Below are 18,901 nucleotides of genomic sequence, written 5' to 3' on the forward strand. Positions count from 1 at the left end.
AGTAAAAATGAAATAGTAAATTAATTTCATCCTTTTTCTTTTTTTTTTGAGACAAAGTCTCACTCTTGTCCCCCAGGATGGAGTGCAATGGCGCAATCTCGGCTCACTGCAACCTCCGCCTCCGGGTTCAAGCGATTCTCTTGCCTCAGCCTCTGGAGTAGCTGGGATTATAGGCGTTTGCCACCATGCCTGGCTGATTTTTGTGTTTTTAGTAGAGATGGGGTTTTACCACATTGGCTAGGCTGGTCTCGAACTCCTGACCTCAGGTGATCCTCCTGCCTCGGCCTCCCAAAGTGCTGGGATTATAGGCATGAGCCACTGCGCCCGGCCCTTTTTCTTTTTTTTTTAAATTTCACTTCTTTTTTCAATTCCCAAAAAATTTTTTTTTTTTTTTTTTTTTTTTTAAGCTCTTAGAGATAGCGTCTCACCATGTTGTCCAGGCCGGAGTGCAGTGGCATGATCATAGCTCACTGCAACTTCGAACCCCTAGGCTCAAGCAATCCTCCTGCCTCAGCCTCCTGTGTAGCTGGGACTACAGGTGCATGCCACCATACCTGGCTAATTTTTTAATTTTGTGGAGAAGGGGTTTCACTATGTTGCCCAGGCTGGTCTCGAACTCCTGGGCTCAAGCGATCTTCCTGCCTCAGCCCCCGCCCCAACAAAATGCTGGGATTACAGGGATGAACCACTGTGCCCGGCCCTCCTTTTACTTTTTTAATATGGCTACTAAAAATGAAAAATTCCACACGTGGCCTGCATCATCTTCCTGGTGGAGAGTGCTGCCTGAGAGTTCCCATTTTGCACTTCCTAGTGACCTAGTGATTGACTTTACACCTAGTCACCTCGTGATGGGAAACCCGCTGTTGAAACAGCACTGTCCTTGCCCCACTGGAACTCAGACCAGGTGGAAATGATGAGTTCACACTCATAGCCAAGCTGCCTCACACCAGATGGAGGAACTGAAAGTTACACTCTTGGGGGTTATTTTGGATTAAAAGCAAGAAGATTTTTGTGGAGGCGCCACAAAAGCCTGAAGTGTACCCGGTGGGCAGGACCCTCCACAGGCACCTCCACGCCCCACTCCTGCCTCTTGTCCGTAATCCCAGCACTTTGGGAGGCTGAGGCGGGCAGATCACTTGAGGTCAGGAGTTCGAGACCAGCCTGGCCAATATGGTGAAACCCCATGTCTACTAAAATAATACAAACATTAGCTGGGTGTGGGGGCGTGTACCTGTAATCCCAGCTACCCGGGAGGCAGAGGTTGCAGTGAGCTGAGATCCTGTCACTGGTCTCCAGCCTGGGCGACAGAGCGAGACTCCGTCCCTCAAAAAAAAAAGCAGAAACAAAAACAAAAAAGAACCCCCAACAACTCTGTGCCTGAAGGGGCCTTCAGAGTATTAAGCGGGACACGGAGGGCAGGGGGGCGAGGTGAGGTGCAGGAGCCATGGGAAGCCCTCACCAGAACCTGCTACTCCTGCAGCGATGTTTGGGCAGAAGAAAATCCTAAAACAAAACCCCCAAGAACGTGCACGCCAGTCACTGCTCATCTTGGACACGTTTATTGCTAGAATCAGGTCTTAAGTTCTAAAGCAGGTCAGAAATATCCCGTGGTGAGGAAATGTTGTAATCATTGTAAAAATAATTAGCAGGTGACGAAGATCACGATCACGACTGACAAAGACGTGTGCAGATCCCACGAAAATACGAACATGTGCTCGACTGTCAACTTTACAAATAAAATCGGGCTCCAACCCAAGAGCGGCCGAGGGGCACTGGTGAGGGAAGGGCTGTCAATGCCGCCGCCCCATGCCTAGCACAACTGAGACCCCTCGGCCATGTGGCGGGGACGCAGGGTTCCCACCGAGTGGCCGAGCAGAAATTCCTTGAACTTCTCCCCCATCCAAGGAGTTGTGGCATCTCGGAGGGCTGGACCGGCACATGCCGGCTCAGGAGGGTGCGAGGGTCTGGGAATGTTCTCTTCACAACAGAACAGGAATGTACAGTCAGCTTTTGTAAAGTGCTCCGATACTCAGTACAAAAATACAAAACACTGATGATAAACATGGCACACATGGGATCCGACGGGGGGCGGAGAGCGTCGCTGATGGCCAACGACTGGGCTGGGTGGAGTCAAGGTCGTCGGAGGGGCCGGGCGTCTTGGGACGCCTGGCCACTCACTGTGTTCTCAGGACCTTGTCACCAATGGGCTGTATGGCTGTGGGGCTCTGGTCCTGGTTGGCACCAGCTCCTGCTCTGTCCCCTCCTGAGCCCACAGCACCCAGTGGGCGCGTCTGCCCAGGGGAGCACTTCCTGATGGAGTTTCCCATCCCCTGTGCCCGTCTGTCCCCGAGTGGCGGGAATGTCCCTATTCACTGTATTCAGGGTCACAGGAGCGCCTCTGCCAGCACAGTGGGAGAAGGGCTGAATCCCCCCGGGATCTGCGGTTCCCAGGACCCTGGGTTCCGGAGAAGGACTTGGCCCTGGCGGGGACTCACGTGTACCCCACTGGGAACAAGGATGACCAGCCAGGACCCAGTCCTGCCACTAATGCTTGGGGTGCAGAACAAGGCTTGAAATGTGTCCCGTTCTCCACCGGAGCTGGATCATGGCTGGATCTCACCGTCCCAGGATCGCCACCATGGGACGTCCCAGCACCTTCGACACTGCCCAACACTCCTTCCTCCATCCTCCAGGGGAGGGGCCATAAGCTGCAACAACTCACTACAAGCGAGGGGCCTGCACAGCGGCCACTTGGCCACTCGCTGCAACGTCTCTAGGTGCTTCCTGCGCACGCCCCGGGATGTGGCACTCTCGACAGTCTGTGATGTGCCAGCCCTGCCTGGAAGGTGGGATGCCAGCCCCAGGAGCTCATTTCCCGGGGGCTGAGGACCCTGCGTCCGGGGTGTGTATGCGCCCTGGCTGAAGCTAGAAACCCGGCTGCCCAGACAGATGTAGCGTGTGAACAGCAATGGGTGACCTCGGGAAGCAGAGTTTGGGAAACAGCTGGTTTCAAAACCAATGCCAAGTAAAAAGGGGCAAAGGTCAGCCCCTTTCACAGTGGGCTTCCAAACCCACAGAACTGCCTGGAGGGCCACTGATGTCCCTTCAGTGGGCCCTGCCCCGTGGCCCTCTCTGCCCATGCCCCCGTGCCTAGCTCATTCCCTGGCCCTGAGGTTCACAGTGAACCTGCGTGAGTCTCTGCTTGGGAAGTGGATTCTGCCTGATTCTGGGGACAGATGCTGCCGACGCCACCTGGCTCCTCCTGGTGCCCTAACCCCTGACTCCAGTGTTGCGTGGTGGCCGTGGAGCGTGGCCCCGGCCGGCAGCTCCTTCTCAGAGCGAGGTCTGTCCTGTCCTCAGCTCCGTGCAGAGCCGGCACCGTTCCTCACTGCCTCAGAAAAACAGCGCGGAGTTGGTCTCCCCGCCACCAGCATGGGGCGCTATGATTTCAGACAGCTCCCTGGTTTAGTCCTGGCTCAACTTTCCATTAAAAACTTTCCTTTTTGAAAAAAAAAAAAAAAAAGAGGTTCAGAAAGTGACCCAGGCCACCACTGCTAATCCTACAGAAAGAGCTGCGAGGCCCAGAGCACCGATAGGCCAGCCCCTGCCAGGCGGTCATCGGTGGTTTGCTAGGGAAGAGGAGGGGACAGCTGGGTGGGCATGGTGACCCCATGGGGGTCCCCAGAGAGCAGGAAGGTTGGGCAGGGCAGGGAGGGGCCTTGCACCTTGAGTCACGGCCCTTTTAGAAGAAGATGACGTCTTCCTTGCTGGCGTCCTCTTTGGCGCTGAGTGGTGTGGCCGGCAGTGGCGAGGGAGCTGGGGGCCCGGGCAGGAGGGCTGTGCCCCCGGCCTTGAGAGAGAAGCCCTCAGAGGGGCTGTCAGCTGGCGGTGGGCTTGGGGCGGGGAAGCCAGGGTCTGGAACAGAGAGGGGGTCCAGACTGAGCAGTTGCCAGGTGGTGCCACAGCTGCCAAGTGGGACTGGGCTCATGTCAGCGGGTGGGGGCTCACCTGGCGGTGGCGCGGGGCTGTGTCTGCTGGGCAGGATGGGGCTCAGCGAGCGGCGGTTCCGTGAGGTGCTCTCATCTTTCCCCATGAACTTGTTGAGCAGCAGCTGCTGCTTCAGGTCGAAGGACGCTGGAAGAGGGAAGGCGCTCGGGCCAGCTCCAGGCTGCCTAGCTGTCCCCACTCCCTAGGGCAGCCTCCGAGAGCAGAGGGGCCTGGCACCCCCACCTGACACTTCCCACGGGCAGCCTGGATCCCATGACCTGAGCTGCTCAGATGCTAAGCCCCAAATTCAGGGAGAATGGCCCCAGCCTCGCTGTGGAAGGACCTGCAGAGTCACCTGGCATCTGGAGAGGAGTTTGAGCCTCCTGTGGAAACAGCACAGGCCCCAGTGGCCACGGGACACACCTAATCTTCAGGGAATGTCTCAGAACATCCCTGGTTGTCCCCCAGGGAGGTGTCCCCCAGAGCAGCAGGGCCGGCTCTCGTGCCAGAGGAGCCCCTGGGCACCCTCCATGGAAACACTGGGGCTGCTCTGGGCTCTGTGTCCCCCTCTGTGGAACAGCTCTGTGGAACGGGGACGATGAGCAGAGGCGCCTGCACCTGTCCCCGCCCCGGCTGTGCTGATCCCAGGTGGCCAGGGCTCTCTACCTTCTAGCCCGTGTCCCTAAGGCTCCTGGTCCCCATCCCACTGTTTGAGGGTTGAGGTGGGGAAGACACACAGTGGATCATCTCAGTTTTGGGCCTGGAGACCAAACATGGCCCTGTGTGGGGTGGCCTCAGCCATGATGCCAGCTCTGCCTTCTGGTTTTCCTCTCCGGAGGATGGCACAGGTGTCCTGAATTTCCTGGCTCCCAGCGAGCCCCTACAGCCTGACCAGTTGCCCACGGCTGCACCTTGCAGGCCCAGGCGAAGGGGCGGGGCCGGCTCACCTGAGCTCTCCCAGCGCTGAGAGCCCCTGCTCTTGCCGCCCTTGTCCTTGCCACCCTTGGTGGAGGCCGCCAGCTTGGTGGGGATCTGCTGCTGCACGGCCGCCTGCCTCTGGAACTGGTTGGTGGCGCTGAGCAGCTGGATGGGCACATCGCTCTTGGCCAGCCGGCTCTCGGTGGGGGCGCTGTCCCGGCGAGCCACCTCAGGGCGCTCTGCGTACTCTGGCCCCACACCGGACAGCAGCATGCTCACCCGAGGCCCCTCCAGCCCTTCCCCGTTGAAGCTGGGAGGGTGGCTTGGGGGCTGGGCCTGGGGGGACAACAGCACATACATCCCAATGCCAGGTTCCTGCTGTGCGGCCTCTGGAGAGCCCCCAAGGGTCGTGCACAGGAGACCCTCGACCTCTCCTGTTCTGGACAGAGCCCGGTGCAGCCTGAAGGAGCTGCTGGTCATTGCCTGTCCCCAACCCCTGTTAAATGTGCATACTTGTGACACTCAGTGGCACCCATACTGTCCCATACTCATATACAAACACCTCACACATTCGTGTCCACACCCATTCACACAACCCATGGTTTATAGGTTTGTTTTCAGAGACACAGTCTTGCTCTGTCACCCAGGCTAGAGTGCAGTGGCACAGTCACAGCCCTTGAGCCTCTTGGGCTCAAATGATCGCCCTGCCTCAGCCTCCCAAGGAGCTGGGATTACAGGTATGTGCCACCATGCCCTGCTAATTTTTGTTATTTTTTTTTTTTTAGAGACGAGGTCTCACTCCAGGGCCCAGGCTGGTCTCAAAGACCTGGCTTCAAGCAATCCTCTGGCCTCAGCCTCCGGAGTAGCTAGGGCACACACCATGGCACCCAATTTTTTTTTTTTTTTTTGGCGCAGGCTGGAGTGCAGTGGCGTGATCACGGCTCATGGCAGCCTCAACCTCCCGGGCTCAAGGGATCCTCCCACCTTAGCATTCCAAGTAGCGGGGACCACAGGTGCATGCCACCATGCCTAGCTCATTTTTGTATTTTTTTTGTAGAGATGGAGTTTCGCCATATTGCCCAGGCTGGCCTGGAACGCCTGTGCTCAAGCAATCCACCCGCCTCCACCACCCAAAGTGCTGGGATTACAGGAGTGCATTTTTTTTTTTTAAAGAAGTTTCTAACATTTATGGAATGTTTTGAGCAACAGTGTTCTGTTAAGCATTTAGCCAGCTCTGAGAAAGGTTCTGCATTGTGGCATGAGCTGTTAATGCCAGGGTATCTTGTGCCGTTTGCTCTTACACTCCTGCACGCATGCACCTGCGAACCCTGTCACTTGCATGCACTCGTGCAAATGCACGCGCAAACCGGTCACCCCCACCTGCGCACACTGGCTGCTGAGCGCTCACCTCGGTCAGTGTGTCGGGCGGCAGCGCGCCCGGCGCGGTGTTCTGCTTCTTGAGGCGGCGCAGCAGCTCCAGGCGCTCCCGCTCGCGCTCCACCGCGCGCTGGGCCTCGCGCAGCCGCTCCAGGTCGTGCTGGTAGGCCTGGCGCTGGCGCTCCAGCTCGGCGCGCTCCTGCTCCAGCCGCTCCCGTAGCTGCCGCGCCTCGCCCTCGCGCTCCTGCAGCAGGGCGCCCGCACGCTCCAGCTCCTGTTGCTGCCGCTGGCGCTCGCGCTCCCAACGCTGCTGGTCCTGCCGCAGCTGGCTCTGCAGCTTCTCCACGGCCGCGCGCTCCTCCCGCTGCTTCTCGAAGTTGCGCTGCCGCTCCTGCTCCAGCAGCAGGTTCCCACGCGTGGACTGCAGCCGGAACTGCTTCTCGCGCTCCAGGATGGCTGCCCGCTGCGTCTCTACATAGCTGTCCTGGTGGGTGATGACCGCCTGCGGAGGGCCAGGGCCAGGTGGGTGAGAGCCGCACCCGTGCCCCAGCCAACCAGGAAAGGGCACGTGTGGCCAGCCCCACCCCGCCCCTGTACCTGGAGGTTCAGGAGCAGCTGGGACAGTGTCTGGATCCGCTGGACAAGCTGCGGGGAGGAGAGAAAGATTGATGCCAGTTCTCGGGCCTGAGGCCACAGGCGCGTGTAAACGGCCCCGGGGAGACGGACAGCGGGCGCCTACCTCCAACTCCAGGACGGTGGGTAGACGGGAATCAGATTCCGTGCCTGGCGCCTCCACCTGGGAAGAGGACACCGTCAAACCACAGAGAACGCTCAAGACCCATCCGACTAGACCCAAGCCTGCTGCTGCTGCTGCTTTTTTTTTTTTTTTTTTAACTTTTTTTTTTGAGACGGAGTTCTGCTCTTGTTGCTCCAGCTGGAGTGCAATGGCGCAATCTTGGCTCACTGCACCCTCCTGCTGCTGGGTTCAAGTGATTCTCCTGCCTCAGCCTGCCAAGTAATTGGGATTATAGGCGCGCACGCCTTCACGCCTGGCTAATTTTGTGTTTTTTTAGTAGAAACAGAGTTTCACCATGTTGGCCAGGCTGGTCTCAAACTCCTGACCTCAGTTGATCTGCCCACCTCGGCCTCCCAAAGTGCTGGGATTACAGGCGTGAGCCACCATGCCCCGCTTCTGGTTTTTTTTTTTTTTTGAGGCAGGGTCTTACTCTAGAGTGTAGTGCCTGATCCTTCCACCTCAGTCTCCTAAGTGGCTGGGACTACAGGTGTGCACCACCCGGATCAGCTTTAAAAAATTTTTTTTTTGAGATGGAGTTTTGCTCGTTGCCCAGGCTGGAGTGCAATGGCACGATTTCAGCTCACTGCAACCACCACCTTCCTGGTTCAAGTGATTCTCCTGCCTCAGCCTCCCAAATAGCTGGGATTGCTCGCATGCGCCACCACGCCCGGTTAATGTTGTATTTTTAGTAGAGGCAGGGTTTCACCATGTTGATCAGGCTACTCTTGAATTCCTGACCTCAGGTGATCCACCTGCCTTGGCTTCCCACAGTGCTGGGATTACAGGCGTGAGCCAACACGCCCAGCAGCTACTTTTAACTTTTTTGAAACAAAGTCTTGCTCTGTCGCCCAGGCTAGAGTGCAGTGGCACAATCTCGGCTCACTGCAACCTCCACCTCCTAGGTTCAAGCGATTCTCCCACCTAAGCCTCCTGAGTAGCTGGGATTACAGGTGTCCACCACCACGCCCAGCTAATTTTTGTATTTTTAGTAGAGACACGGTTTCACCATGTTGGCCAGGCTGGTCTCAAACCCTGGACTCAAGTGATCCACCCGAGTCGGCCTTCTGAAGTGCTGGGATTATAGGCATGAACCACCGCGCCCGGCCAAAGGATCAGCTATTTTAAAAATATTTTGTCAATGTGGTCTTGCTCTGTTGCCCAGGCTGGTCTCAAACGCATGGCCTCAAGTGATCCTCCCAAGGCCAGGTATGACAGCCTTGCCTGTAATCCCAACACTTTGGGAGGTCAAGACAGGAGGATTGCTTGAGCTCAGGAGTTGGAAACCAGCCTGGGCAACATAGTGAGAGCCAATATCTACAAAAATTTAAAAAATTAGGCAGGTGTGGGGGTGCGCACCTGTGGTCCCAGCTACTTGGGAGGCTGAGGTGGGAGGATTGCTGGAGCCCAGGAGTTAGAGGTTGCATGAGCTGTGATCATGCTACCGCCCTCCGGCCTGGGTGACAGAGTGAGACCTTGTCTCCAAAAAAAAAGTGATCCTCCCACCCCAGTCTCCCAAAACACCGGGATTATGGGTGACGCACTGCACCTGGCCCTGCTTATTATTGAAAATACATCCCTTAGTTTGGATAACAGGAAGGACCCAGGACCGGGACATGACTGGGAACACTGGCCCTGCCAGTCACCTGACTTGTGCAAATCTAGGTGTTTGGAAAACGAGGGGCTGGGGCCACCTGGGAGGTAGAGTGGGCTTGGCTATAAGGCCTGCGTGCCAGCTCTGGCCACAGCGGCCAGTCCAAGCCTCAGAGCTGACCAGAGGCAGCTGGCCTTGGCCTCTGACCCCTAACCCGGGCAGGGCCGAGTAGGCACCTGGCCTTCTGATTCAAAGGCAAAGGAACAGCCAGGAGCTCTGGCATCTGGTAGGCGCCACCTCACCTGCCCTGGCTGAAACCTGGTGGTCTCTGTAGGGGGGTTTCTCGTCTGTTGATGAAGCCACGGTGAGTGCCCTGAGCCTGTCCCCTCCCCAGCCTTCCTCCTGGGGAACCTCTTGCTTTTCCCGGGAGGCTGCAGGAAGAACTCAGCTGCCGGCGTGTTCATCTGGGCTGAGATACTGTTATTCACCACAAAACGAACCACGCTTGTCGATGCTGATAAGACTAAAACTAGACAACCCCAGCAGAAGCCGCTCACACGCCTGAATCCTTACGACGACTCAGACTGTACCGAGCAAACGGATATCCACGTACCACCTGCAGTGATTCCTCGGAGCCCCCAGGAACGTCCGTGTGACCGAGCTTCAAGTCCGGGCTGTTTGGGGGGCCTCGCCAGTCTCGGGGCCTGGGGTCGGTGCTGCTGACTTTCTTCTTGAAACTGCCATCTGAGAACCCCAAGCCACAGGCGTGAGGCTGCTGCCATCCCATGGGGAGGGGAAACCTTCCCAGTCCACCCCCAGCCCCTGCCCAGGTAGGAAACCCAGGCTGGGCCCGAATGGAGGCGTCTGCAGCACAGACACCTGCTGGTGGGGGGCGTGCTGGTCCGGGTGCTGCTGTCACAAGACAACCGACAATGTCTGCAGGGTTTCAGAAGGGCTCCACAAAACTGGTCGGGCGCGGTGGCTCACGCCGACGATCTCAGCACTTTGGGAGGCCGAGGCGGGTGGATCACCTGAAGTCAGGAGTTCAAGACCAGCCTGGCCAACATGGCGAAACCCTGTCTCTACTAAAAATACAAAAAGTAGCCGGGCGTGGTGATGGGTGCTTGCTGTCCCAGCTACTTGGGAGGCTGAGGCGGGAGAATCACTTGAACCCGGGAGGCGGAGGTTGCAGAGAGCCGAGATTGCGCCACTGCACTCCAGCCTGGACGACAGAGCGAGACCCTGTCTCAACAACAACAACAACAACAACAACAACAACAACAAAGAAGCTTCCAGAAAACCCCATACAAGCTAATGTGCGTCCTGAGGGGTGGCCCTGGGGGCGGGAGGGGCGATGGCCCCACTCTTACTCTTGGTGGGGCTGTTTGTGCAGTCGTAGCCCCCGAAGGTCTCGGCCCTCCTGGGCGGGCCTGTGGAGCTACCTCCGTCTTCCACCTGGCTGTTGGCGCTGCCCAGCCGCCTGCAGATCAGGCTCTGGATGCCCTCAACTGTGGAAGGAAGGGGACAGGAGGCACGAGTCGCCCTGCGGAAGTGTGCAGGGGAATATGGAGTGCTGGGGCAGTGAGACCGGGGCGGATGGAGGGACTCATTAGGGTGGTGATGGCCTGCCCCGCACTGTCTGCAATGGGATTTCAGCCCCACTGTCCCTGTGCACACACCTACTTCAGGTATGGCCACCAGGACAGGCCAATCCGCATCTAAGTGAGAGGACAGGGCTGTAGGGCAGCCATGGGGAGGGCGGCGGGTACAGGCTCCTGCCGCACCTTCCACCAGGCAACCCTGGGCCAGGGGCTGGCGAATGCTGGATGTGGCCTTGCCCAGGGCCAGCAGGACACACTTGTGTGCACAGAGGTGGGGACAAGAACATTCCAGGCCAAGGTGCGGGATATGAGAGTGTCCCCGGGGGCCAAGAACAACGGCCATTGGAGCCGGGTGGAAGGATGTCAGTGGGGCTGGAGAGGAAAGGCTGACCCCGGTCTCTGCCTTCTTACTCTGCGGAAAGGCTCTGGAAGGCAGGGGCTGTGTCGGCCTCCCTCACTGTTGAAAGAGCAGATTGGGGCAGGGCACGGCGGCTCACGCCTATAATCCCAGCACTTTGGGAGGCAGAGTGGGGTGGATCATCTGAGGTCAGGAGTTCAAGACCAGCCTGGCCAACATGGTAAAACCCCATCTCTACTAAAAATACAAAAATTAGCCAGGTGTGGTGGCAGGTGCCTATAATCCCAGCTACCCAGGAGGCTGAGGCAGGGGAATCGCTTGAACCCAGGAGGTGGAGGTTGCAGTGAGCCGAGATCACGCCACTGTATTCCAGCTTGGGTGACAGAACGAGATTCCATCTCAAAAAAAAAAGAAAAAGAAAAAAAGAAAGAGCAGACTGGGCACTGACTGCCTGTCCAAGCGGCCAGCTCAGGGGCCTGGCGGCTGTGTTGGAGTGGCTGTGTTGGAGTGGCTGTGTTGGAGCGGCTGTGTTGGAGCGGCTGTGTTGGAGCGGCTGTGTTGGAGTGGCTGTGTTGGAGTGGCTGTGTCGGAGTGGCTGTGTAGGAGCTGTGCTTGGGGAACCCCTGAGGGAGCATGCGTGTGTTTTTCTGGGGATATCACCAGAGACCCACCTCCCAGGAAGAAGAGGAACCTCTGATGGGTAGGGAACCAGTGTCAGTCAACTTCAGATCCTCCCCAGCCCAGCTTAGCGCTCCGCATGCAGGGAGCATCAGAGCGGTTGTTGAATGGGGGGGGCAAGGTGCTTTATGTCTGCAAGGAGGGGCTGGCCCAGATTGTGTCTATGGCCCTTCTGGCTCTAGCAGGCACCAGTCGGGGGGTCAGTGCTGCTCCTGGGCCCCCCCAGATAGAAGCCTGTCCTGGACAGAGTGCCGTGTTGGCCACACTGAGCCGTGAGCCTGTCCTGGGCTCCCCTGAGCCCACCCAGGCAGGACTACACCCTTGAGGTGTGGGCAGCCAACTTACTCTCGCTCATGGCCGACTTGAGAATTAGCTCCCCCTGCAGGGTCTCGGATGGGTCCCCTCCACGGAATAGGCCTCGGGGCTGGGGCAGGTCTTCCAGGCCGCTCATCTCTGCCATCTCCAGGTAGATCTGCTGCTTCTCTAGGAGGCTCTGTGCAATCAGCTGGTCTTTCATGCTTAACCGCTCTGCAGAGTGATGGTGGAGGTGGCAGTCAGCCTGGTCGGCCTTCCCTGGAATCGTCTGAGCCCCAGGGACTGGCCTAAGGATGAAGACCCCGCTGCCCCTGCCCTGAGATAGGCTGCCCCCTGCGTCCTGCATTCCTGGGAGGTGGGGGAGGGCACGGCCTTGTCCTCTGATTATTTTCCCCCTCGTTATAAAAATCAGGTTAGCTGTGGTGGCTCAGGCCTGCAGTCCCAGCACTTAGGGAGGCCAAGGTAGGAGGATTCCTGCAGCCTGGAGTTTGAGACCAGCCTCGACAACATAATGAGACTCTGTCTCTAGAAAGAAATAAAACATTAGCTGGTTGTGGTGGTGCATGTCTGGGAAACGAGGCAGGAGGATCGCTTGAGCCCAGAAGTTCAAGGCTGCAGTGAGCTATGACTGCACTACTGTACTCCAGCCTGGCCAACAAAGCGAGACCCTGTCTCTAAAAGAAAGAAAATCAAACACAGTAGGGTGTGAGTGAGGATTGTATCAGGCCTGTTTATTAGTCTGGGACCAACTTAGAGCCTTAGAAAACTGAGTTTTTCTTCCTCCCTTTCTTTCTTTCCTTATTTTTTGGAGGAGGAGTCTCGCTCTGTTGCCCAGGCTGGAATGCAGTAGCACGATCTTGGCTCACTGCAACCTCCACCTCCCGGATTCAAGTGATTCTCCTGCCTCAGCCTCCCGAGTAGCTGGGACTACAGGCATGCGCCACCATGCCTGGCTAATTTTTTGTATTTTTAGTAGAAATGGGGTTCACCATCTTGACCAGGCTGGTTTCAAATGCCTGACCTCAGGTGATCCACTCGCTTTGGCCTCCCAAAGTGCTGGGATTACAGGCATGAGCCACCGCACCCAGCCTAATGTTTAAATTTTTTGTAGAGACGGGGTTTCGCCATGCTGTCCAGGCTGGTCTCAAACTCCCGGCTTCCAGTGATCCATTTGCTTCAGCCTCGCAAAATGCTGGGATTACAGGTATGAGCCACCATAGCAGGCCACTTACTATTTTAGTATTATCCAATTTAAAAATGAATAATACAGAGCCGGGCACACTGGCTCATGCCTGTAATCCCAGCACTTTGGGAGGCCGAGGCAGGCAGATCATGAGGTCAAGAGATCAAGACCATCCTGGCCAACATGGTGAAACCCTAAAAACTCTAAAATTCTCTACTAAAAACACAAAAACTAGCCGGGCGTGGTGGCGTGCTCCTGTAGTCCCAGCTACTCGGGAGGCTGAGGCAGGAGAATCCCTTGGACCCGGGAGGCGGAGCTTGCAGTGAGCTGAGATCGCGCCACCGCACTGCAGCCTGGTGACAGAGCGAGACTCCGTCTCAAAAAAAAAAAGTGGCCGGGCGCGGTGGCTCAAGCCTGTAATCCCAGCACTTTGGGAGGCCGAGACGGGCGGATCACGAGGTCAGGAGATCGAGACCATCCTGGCTAACACAGTGAAACCCCGTCTCTACTAAAAAATACAAAAAAACTAGCTGGGCGAAGTGGCGAGCGCCTGTGGTCCCAGCTACTCAGGAGGCTGAGGCAGGAGAATGGCGTAAACCCGGGAGGCGGAGCTTGCAGTGAGCTGAGATCCGGCCACTGCACTCCAGCCTGGGCGACAGAGCCAGACTCAGTCTCAAAAAAAAAAAAAAAAGTACAGACAGTGAAAGGGAAGAAGGGAGCTTGCTATAGGCTACAGGGCACCAGGAACTGTTCTTGACAATGTGCTCACTGAACGCGGATGAACCTTGACAACATCACACCCAGTGAGAGGAGTCAGACCCAAAAGGTCGCACAGTGTGTGACTCCATTTATGTGGAATATCCAGGACAGGCCAATCCACAGGGACAGGAAGTAGATTCCTGTTGTCAGGGTTGGGGCACGGGGTGGGGAGTGACTGTTAAGGAGGAAGGGGCTTCTTTCTTGGGTGGTGGAATGTTCTAAAGTTAACGTGATTTTGGCTGCATAATTGGAAATGCACTAAAATGCCACTGAACCCAACGCTTGGGAGGGTGAGTGGCGTGGTGTGTGAATTACATCTCAATAACGTAATTAAACAAACAGGGAGGAGGAAGCTCTGGAAGGAGGCTGGGGGGGCCCTGTGCTATTCCTTCGCAGGGGACTGGGATGCCCTGTCGAGCTCCTGGCTGCACGAGGACAGGGTGGTGGCGGCGTTTTGTGGCTGCGTGGTCGGCTCTGGAAGGGGCTTAGGGCTCCCGAGCTCTCCTCCCTCCCTCTCCTACATACCCCCGCAGGGCTAAGTGACCTCTGGAGATCGCTATGTCATGGCACAGCCCAGTTCTAATGCTTCACAGAGCTGCAGGACACGGCACAGCCCACATGAAAACGCCGGGTCACTTTAGGGGTTTCACACGGGTCACTTGGGGAGCAGTTTGCCCTCTGTGGCCAACCCTGATGGGGGGGCCCAGGGCTCACCACACACGGGGTGTGCCCAAAATGCCGTCTCCCCCTCACCTTGACAGTCCCGGAGTCTTGTGGCGCGGGCCTCGACCACCTTCCTTTCCTCTTCGGGCAGGCTGAAGGGCCCCTGCTCCTCGTCAGGGCAGCTGCAGGGAGAGGAGTCAGGAGGGTAACTGTGCCTCCCAGGCAGGCCGGGCTCCCGCACAGACGCTGGTTCTACAGAACCAGCCGCCACAACCGTCTCTGACTGTGGGAGTGATTTAGCTTGTTCATGGTGCAGGAGGATGAGGAGGGGAAGAGAGAGAGCCACTGACACTCATCCGGCCCCAAAGCGCCAGGGCATAACCAGGAAGAGACTTTATGTGCCTGTCTGTGACTTGGAGGAGGAGTCCAGGGGACGGCAGGCTTGCAAGGGATCTGCCAGGTGCAGATGGGTGGCTGCAAGCCCCACAGAGCTACAGCGACTGTGGATGGGGGAGTCTGAACCAGGCTAAGGCACCAGGAAGCCTCCAGGAAACAATAGAGGGAGTGGCCGGGCGCGGTGGCTCACGCCTGTAATCCCAACACTTTGGGAGGCCAAGGCAGGAGGATGGCTTGAGGCCAGGAGTTCAAGACCGGCCACAGTGGCAACACAGTGAGGCCCCATCTCTACAAAACTCAAAAATCTAGCTGGGTGGGGTGGTGTGTGCCTGTAGTTCCAGCTACTTGGGAGGCTGAGGGGGAGGATGGCTTGAGCCCAGGAGTTTGGGATGCAGGAAGCTATGACTGTGCCAGTGCACTCCAGCCTGGGTGACAGAGCAAGAACCCGACTCTAAAAAACAAAACAAAACAAAACAAAACAAAACAGGCTGGGTGCAGTGGCTCATGCCTGTAATCCCAGCTACTTGGGAGGCTGAGGCAGGAGAATCGCTTGAACCTGGGAGGCGGAGGCTGCAGTGAGCCGAGACTGCACCACTGCACTTCAGCCTGGGGGACAGAGCGAGACTGTCTCAAAAAAAAAAAAAAAAAAGAGAGAGAGAGGGGAAGCCAGCTGGTCCCGGGCCCTGAGGGGTGCTCGGCCCAAGGAGGAAGGACAAGATACCATGCCCTGCTCCAACAACTCTGGCCCTAGAATGCAAACAGCCCGCCATGTCAGGTGCAGTGGCCCACGAATGCAGAAAGACCCAGGTTACAGCTGCCTTTCCAGGCCCATTAGCCTCAACATCCAACAGACTGAGTCATCAGAAGGAGCTGGCATAGCATCATGGGTCCCAAGGTGGGATGAGCGAATTCAAGGTCACAGCCCGTGGCCAACCATCAAAGCCAAGGGTGGACCAGTCAGCGGAAGGAATACAGGGAGTGGGGAGATCCTCCAGGCCCTCCTCACCTCTCCACAGCCCTTCGGATGTGGGCCATCCAGGCGTTCCTGTCCTCCTTGGAGCTCGTGTAGATTTCATACATCTCTGGCCCTTGCAAGGAAGCGCTGATCAGAAACATCGCTTTCTCCTCGTTGGCCACTTCCCTCACGATGAGCTTTTGTAACGAGATGACGGGTGGCTTTGAGTCCTGCATGGGTAAAGGGCATTGGGGAGGTCACCCTTTGCCCCACCGCACCCAAACAGCAGTGAGGTCAAGGGCCTGGTAAGGGGAACGAAGAGTGGGGGTCACGCTCCTCGTTTCTTTTCAAACAATTCAAAGCAGAAATATTTTGCCATCTGGGGGAAAAAAGACGCTATTGCAATGAAATCCTAGAATCCTTTTTTTTTTTTTTTTTTTTAACTATCTTGGAGGCCAGGTCTCGCTCTGTAACCCAGGCTGGAGTGCAATGGTGCAATCATTGCTCCCTGCAGCCTTGACCTCCTGGGCTCAAGTGATCCTCCCACCTCAGCCTCCTGAGTAGCTGGGATTATAGGCATGTGCCACCAGGCCCAGCTAATTTTTGTATTTTTTGTAGAGATGGGATCTCACTATGTTGCCCAGGCTGGTCTTGAACTCCTAAGCTCAAGTGATCCTCCTACCTCGGCCTTCCAAAGTGCTGAGATTACAGGAGTGAGCCATCTTGCCCCTTAGTATCCTGATAATGTGTCAGTTTCATCAGCTTAAAAATTTTTTTAAAAATAGCAATGCACATACACACTACAAAGCTCAAAAGATACAACAGTGTGTAGTATAAAACAACAAATAAGCCTCTGTCTTGTGCCTCAGGCCACCCAATCTGTCACGCATCCTTCAAGAGACAATGCTTCCACAGACCAGCAAAATGCACATTTTAACTGGTTAGAGTGGGCTACACTGTGTTCTCCACAAATTCATATGAGGTCCTGACCCCCAGTACCTCAGAATGTGGCTGTCTTTGGAGATGAGGCCTTTAAAGAGGAGATTAAGGTCTGGGTGTGGTGGCTCACTCCTGTAATCCCAGCACTTTGGGAGGCTGAGGCGGGTGGATCACTTAAGGTCAGGAGTTCGAGACCAGCCTGGCCAACACGGTGAAACCCCGTCTCTACTAAAAATACAAAAAGTAGCCGGGCGTGGTGGCGGGCGCCTGTAATCCCAGCTACTCAGGAGGCTGAGGCAGGAGAATCACTGGAACTCGGGAGGTGAAGGTTGTAATGAGTCAAGATTGTGCCACTGCACTCCAGCCTGGGTGACAGAGTGAGACTGTCTCAAAAAAAAAAAAAAAAAAAAAAAAGGCAAAATGAGGTCATATGGGTGGGCCCAAATCCAATCTGATTGGCATCATTCTAACAAGAGGAGATGAGCACAGAGACACACACAGAGGGATGGCCACGCGAGGACACAGAGAACAGACGAGCAGATGGCTATCTACAAGCCAAGGGGTCTCAGAAGAAACCAACCCTGCCGACACCTTGATCTTGGACTTTCAGCCTGCAGAAACGTGAGATGATAAATTTATGTGGTCCAAACCACCCAGTCCGTGGTACTTTGTTTACAGCAGCCTCAGCAAACAAATGCACTGGTTAACAACACATCAGCAGCTGGGCGTGGTGGCTCATGACTGTAATCCCATCACTTTGGGAAGCCAAGGTAGGAGGATCACTTGAGGTTAGGAGTTGAGACCAGCCTGGCCAACATGGTGAAACCCCGTCTCTACTAACAATACAAAAAATTAGCCAGGCGTGGTGGCGGGAGCCTGTAGTCCCACCTACGTGGGCCTGGGAAACTCACAGGGGCACCTTCCATGGGCAGTTTCAGCCAACCTCCCAACAAGGTCCCAGCAAGCAGGGCCCTTCGTCTGTTTTTTTGTTTTGTTTTTTTGTGTTTTTTTGTTTTGAGATAGAGTCTCACTCCGCTGCCCAGGCTGGAGAGCAGTGACACGAGTGCAGTGGCACAATCTCAGCTCACTGCAACCTTCGCCTCCTGGGTTCAGGTGATTATCCTGCCTCAGCCTCCTGAGTAGCTGGGACTACAGACATGGGCCACCATGCCTGGCTAATTTTTGTATTTTTAGGAGAGGTGAGGTTTCACCATGTTGGTCAGGCTGGACTTGAGCTCCTGAGTTCCAGTGATCCGCCCACCTCGGCCTCCCAAAGTGCTGGGATTATAGGTGTGAGCCACTGCACCCGGCCGACCCTTTGTCTGAAGAGACAGGATACATACCACAGAAGCAAAGACGTATTTCTGATCTTTTTCTTGTAGCAGCAAAAGTACGTCGGTCAGCAGGACGGCCAGGACATCTGGGAAAATAGCATGGAAGGAGGCATCTTAAAAGTCCCATGGCCAGGAGGTCTTGCTGGGCACCCCCGTGGATGCCACCTCCCAGAAAGGTGTAAGCAGCATGATGCTTCTGCCTGGGCCTAAAAGTTTCCTTTCTGCCTTGCCTGCATGCCCCCACCAACACCTTTCCAGGTCTCAACCTTCAGCACCAATGAGCAGCTGGAGCCTCCTCTAAGTCCCTTCCGTGTGCAGAGCTCCAACCAGGGCTCCTGCCCATGTCAGGCCACTGGGCCCCACAGTTCTCTTTGCTGTAACAACATCTGCTGGATCTGACCTTTGAGAGTCTGATATGGTTTGGCCGTGTCCCCATCCATATCTTATCTTGAATTCCCACGTGCTGTAAGAGGGACCCAGTGGGAGGTAACTGAATCATGGGGGCAGATCTTTTCCGTGCTGTTCTCGTGATAGTGAATGAGTCTCATAAGATCTGACGGTTTTATAAGGGGGAGTTTCCCTGCACAAGCTCCCTCTCTCTTTGCCTGCTGCCATCCATGTAAGATGTGACTTGCTCCTCCTGCCTTCTGCCATGATTGTGAGGCCTTCCCCACCAGGTGGAACTGTAAGTCTATTAAACCTCTTTCTTTGGTAAGTTGCCCAGTCTCGGGTATGTCTTTATTAGCAGTGTGAACACAGACTAATACAGCATCTCTCCCTCTGATTTCTCAGATGTGAATGGAGCTCTCTGTTCTCCCTGCTCCTGGGTCACCAGGACCCGAGCCACTGCAGTGATGCAGGCCAGGGGTGGTCTCAGTCCCCTCATGCCCCTCAGTCCCCCTTGCTGCCTTGTCCCCGTATGAACGTCTCGTGCTGTAAGGCTTGCTGCACATAGATGTAAATCATGAGCTGCGTTTCAAGGGCAACACCACTTTTGGGGAGCTGCTTCTAACACCCCTGTCTAAGTCAGATACGCTTTCGCTAATTCTCT

The 18,901-nt window shown here is 56.1% G+C and overlaps 1 protein-coding gene across 1 annotated transcript in view; it reads right to left on the reverse strand.

Moving 5' to 3' along the window:
* Positions 1 to 1,543: 1,543 nt before the first annotated feature.
* Positions 1,544 to 18,901, reverse strand: part of ARHGEF18 (Rho/Rac guanine nucleotide exchange factor 18) — a 124,618-nt gene continuing 107,260 nt past the window's right edge. The window contains exons 20-32 of the mRNA XM_031659062.1: positions 17,860 to 17,936; positions 15,629 to 15,807; positions 14,317 to 14,408; positions 11,652 to 11,834; positions 10,040 to 10,177; positions 9,283 to 9,413; positions 7,022 to 7,078; positions 6,880 to 6,927; positions 6,314 to 6,784; positions 4,935 to 5,241; positions 4,009 to 4,134; positions 3,726 to 3,915; positions 1,544 to 3,499 (exon numbers count right to left, since the gene is read on the reverse strand). Coding sequence (XP_031514922.1) covers positions 3,743 to 3,915; positions 4,009 to 4,134; positions 4,935 to 5,241; positions 6,314 to 6,784; positions 6,880 to 6,927; positions 7,022 to 7,078; positions 9,283 to 9,413; positions 10,040 to 10,177; positions 11,652 to 11,834; positions 14,317 to 14,408; positions 15,629 to 15,807; positions 17,860 to 17,936 — 1,982 coding nt within the window. The 3' untranslated portion in view covers positions 1,544 to 3,499; positions 3,726 to 3,742. The remainder of the gene's footprint in view (positions 3,500 to 3,725; positions 3,916 to 4,008; positions 4,135 to 4,934; positions 5,242 to 6,313; positions 6,785 to 6,879; positions 6,928 to 7,021; positions 7,079 to 9,282; positions 9,414 to 10,039; positions 10,178 to 11,651; positions 11,835 to 14,316; positions 14,409 to 15,628; positions 15,808 to 17,859; positions 17,937 to 18,901) is intronic.

This window comes from Papio anubis, chromosome 20, assembly GCF_008728515.1.
Source record: "Papio anubis isolate 15944 chromosome 20, Panubis1.0, whole genome shotgun sequence".
Lineage (NCBI taxonomy): Eukaryota > Metazoa > Chordata > Mammalia > Primates > Cercopithecidae > Papio > Papio anubis.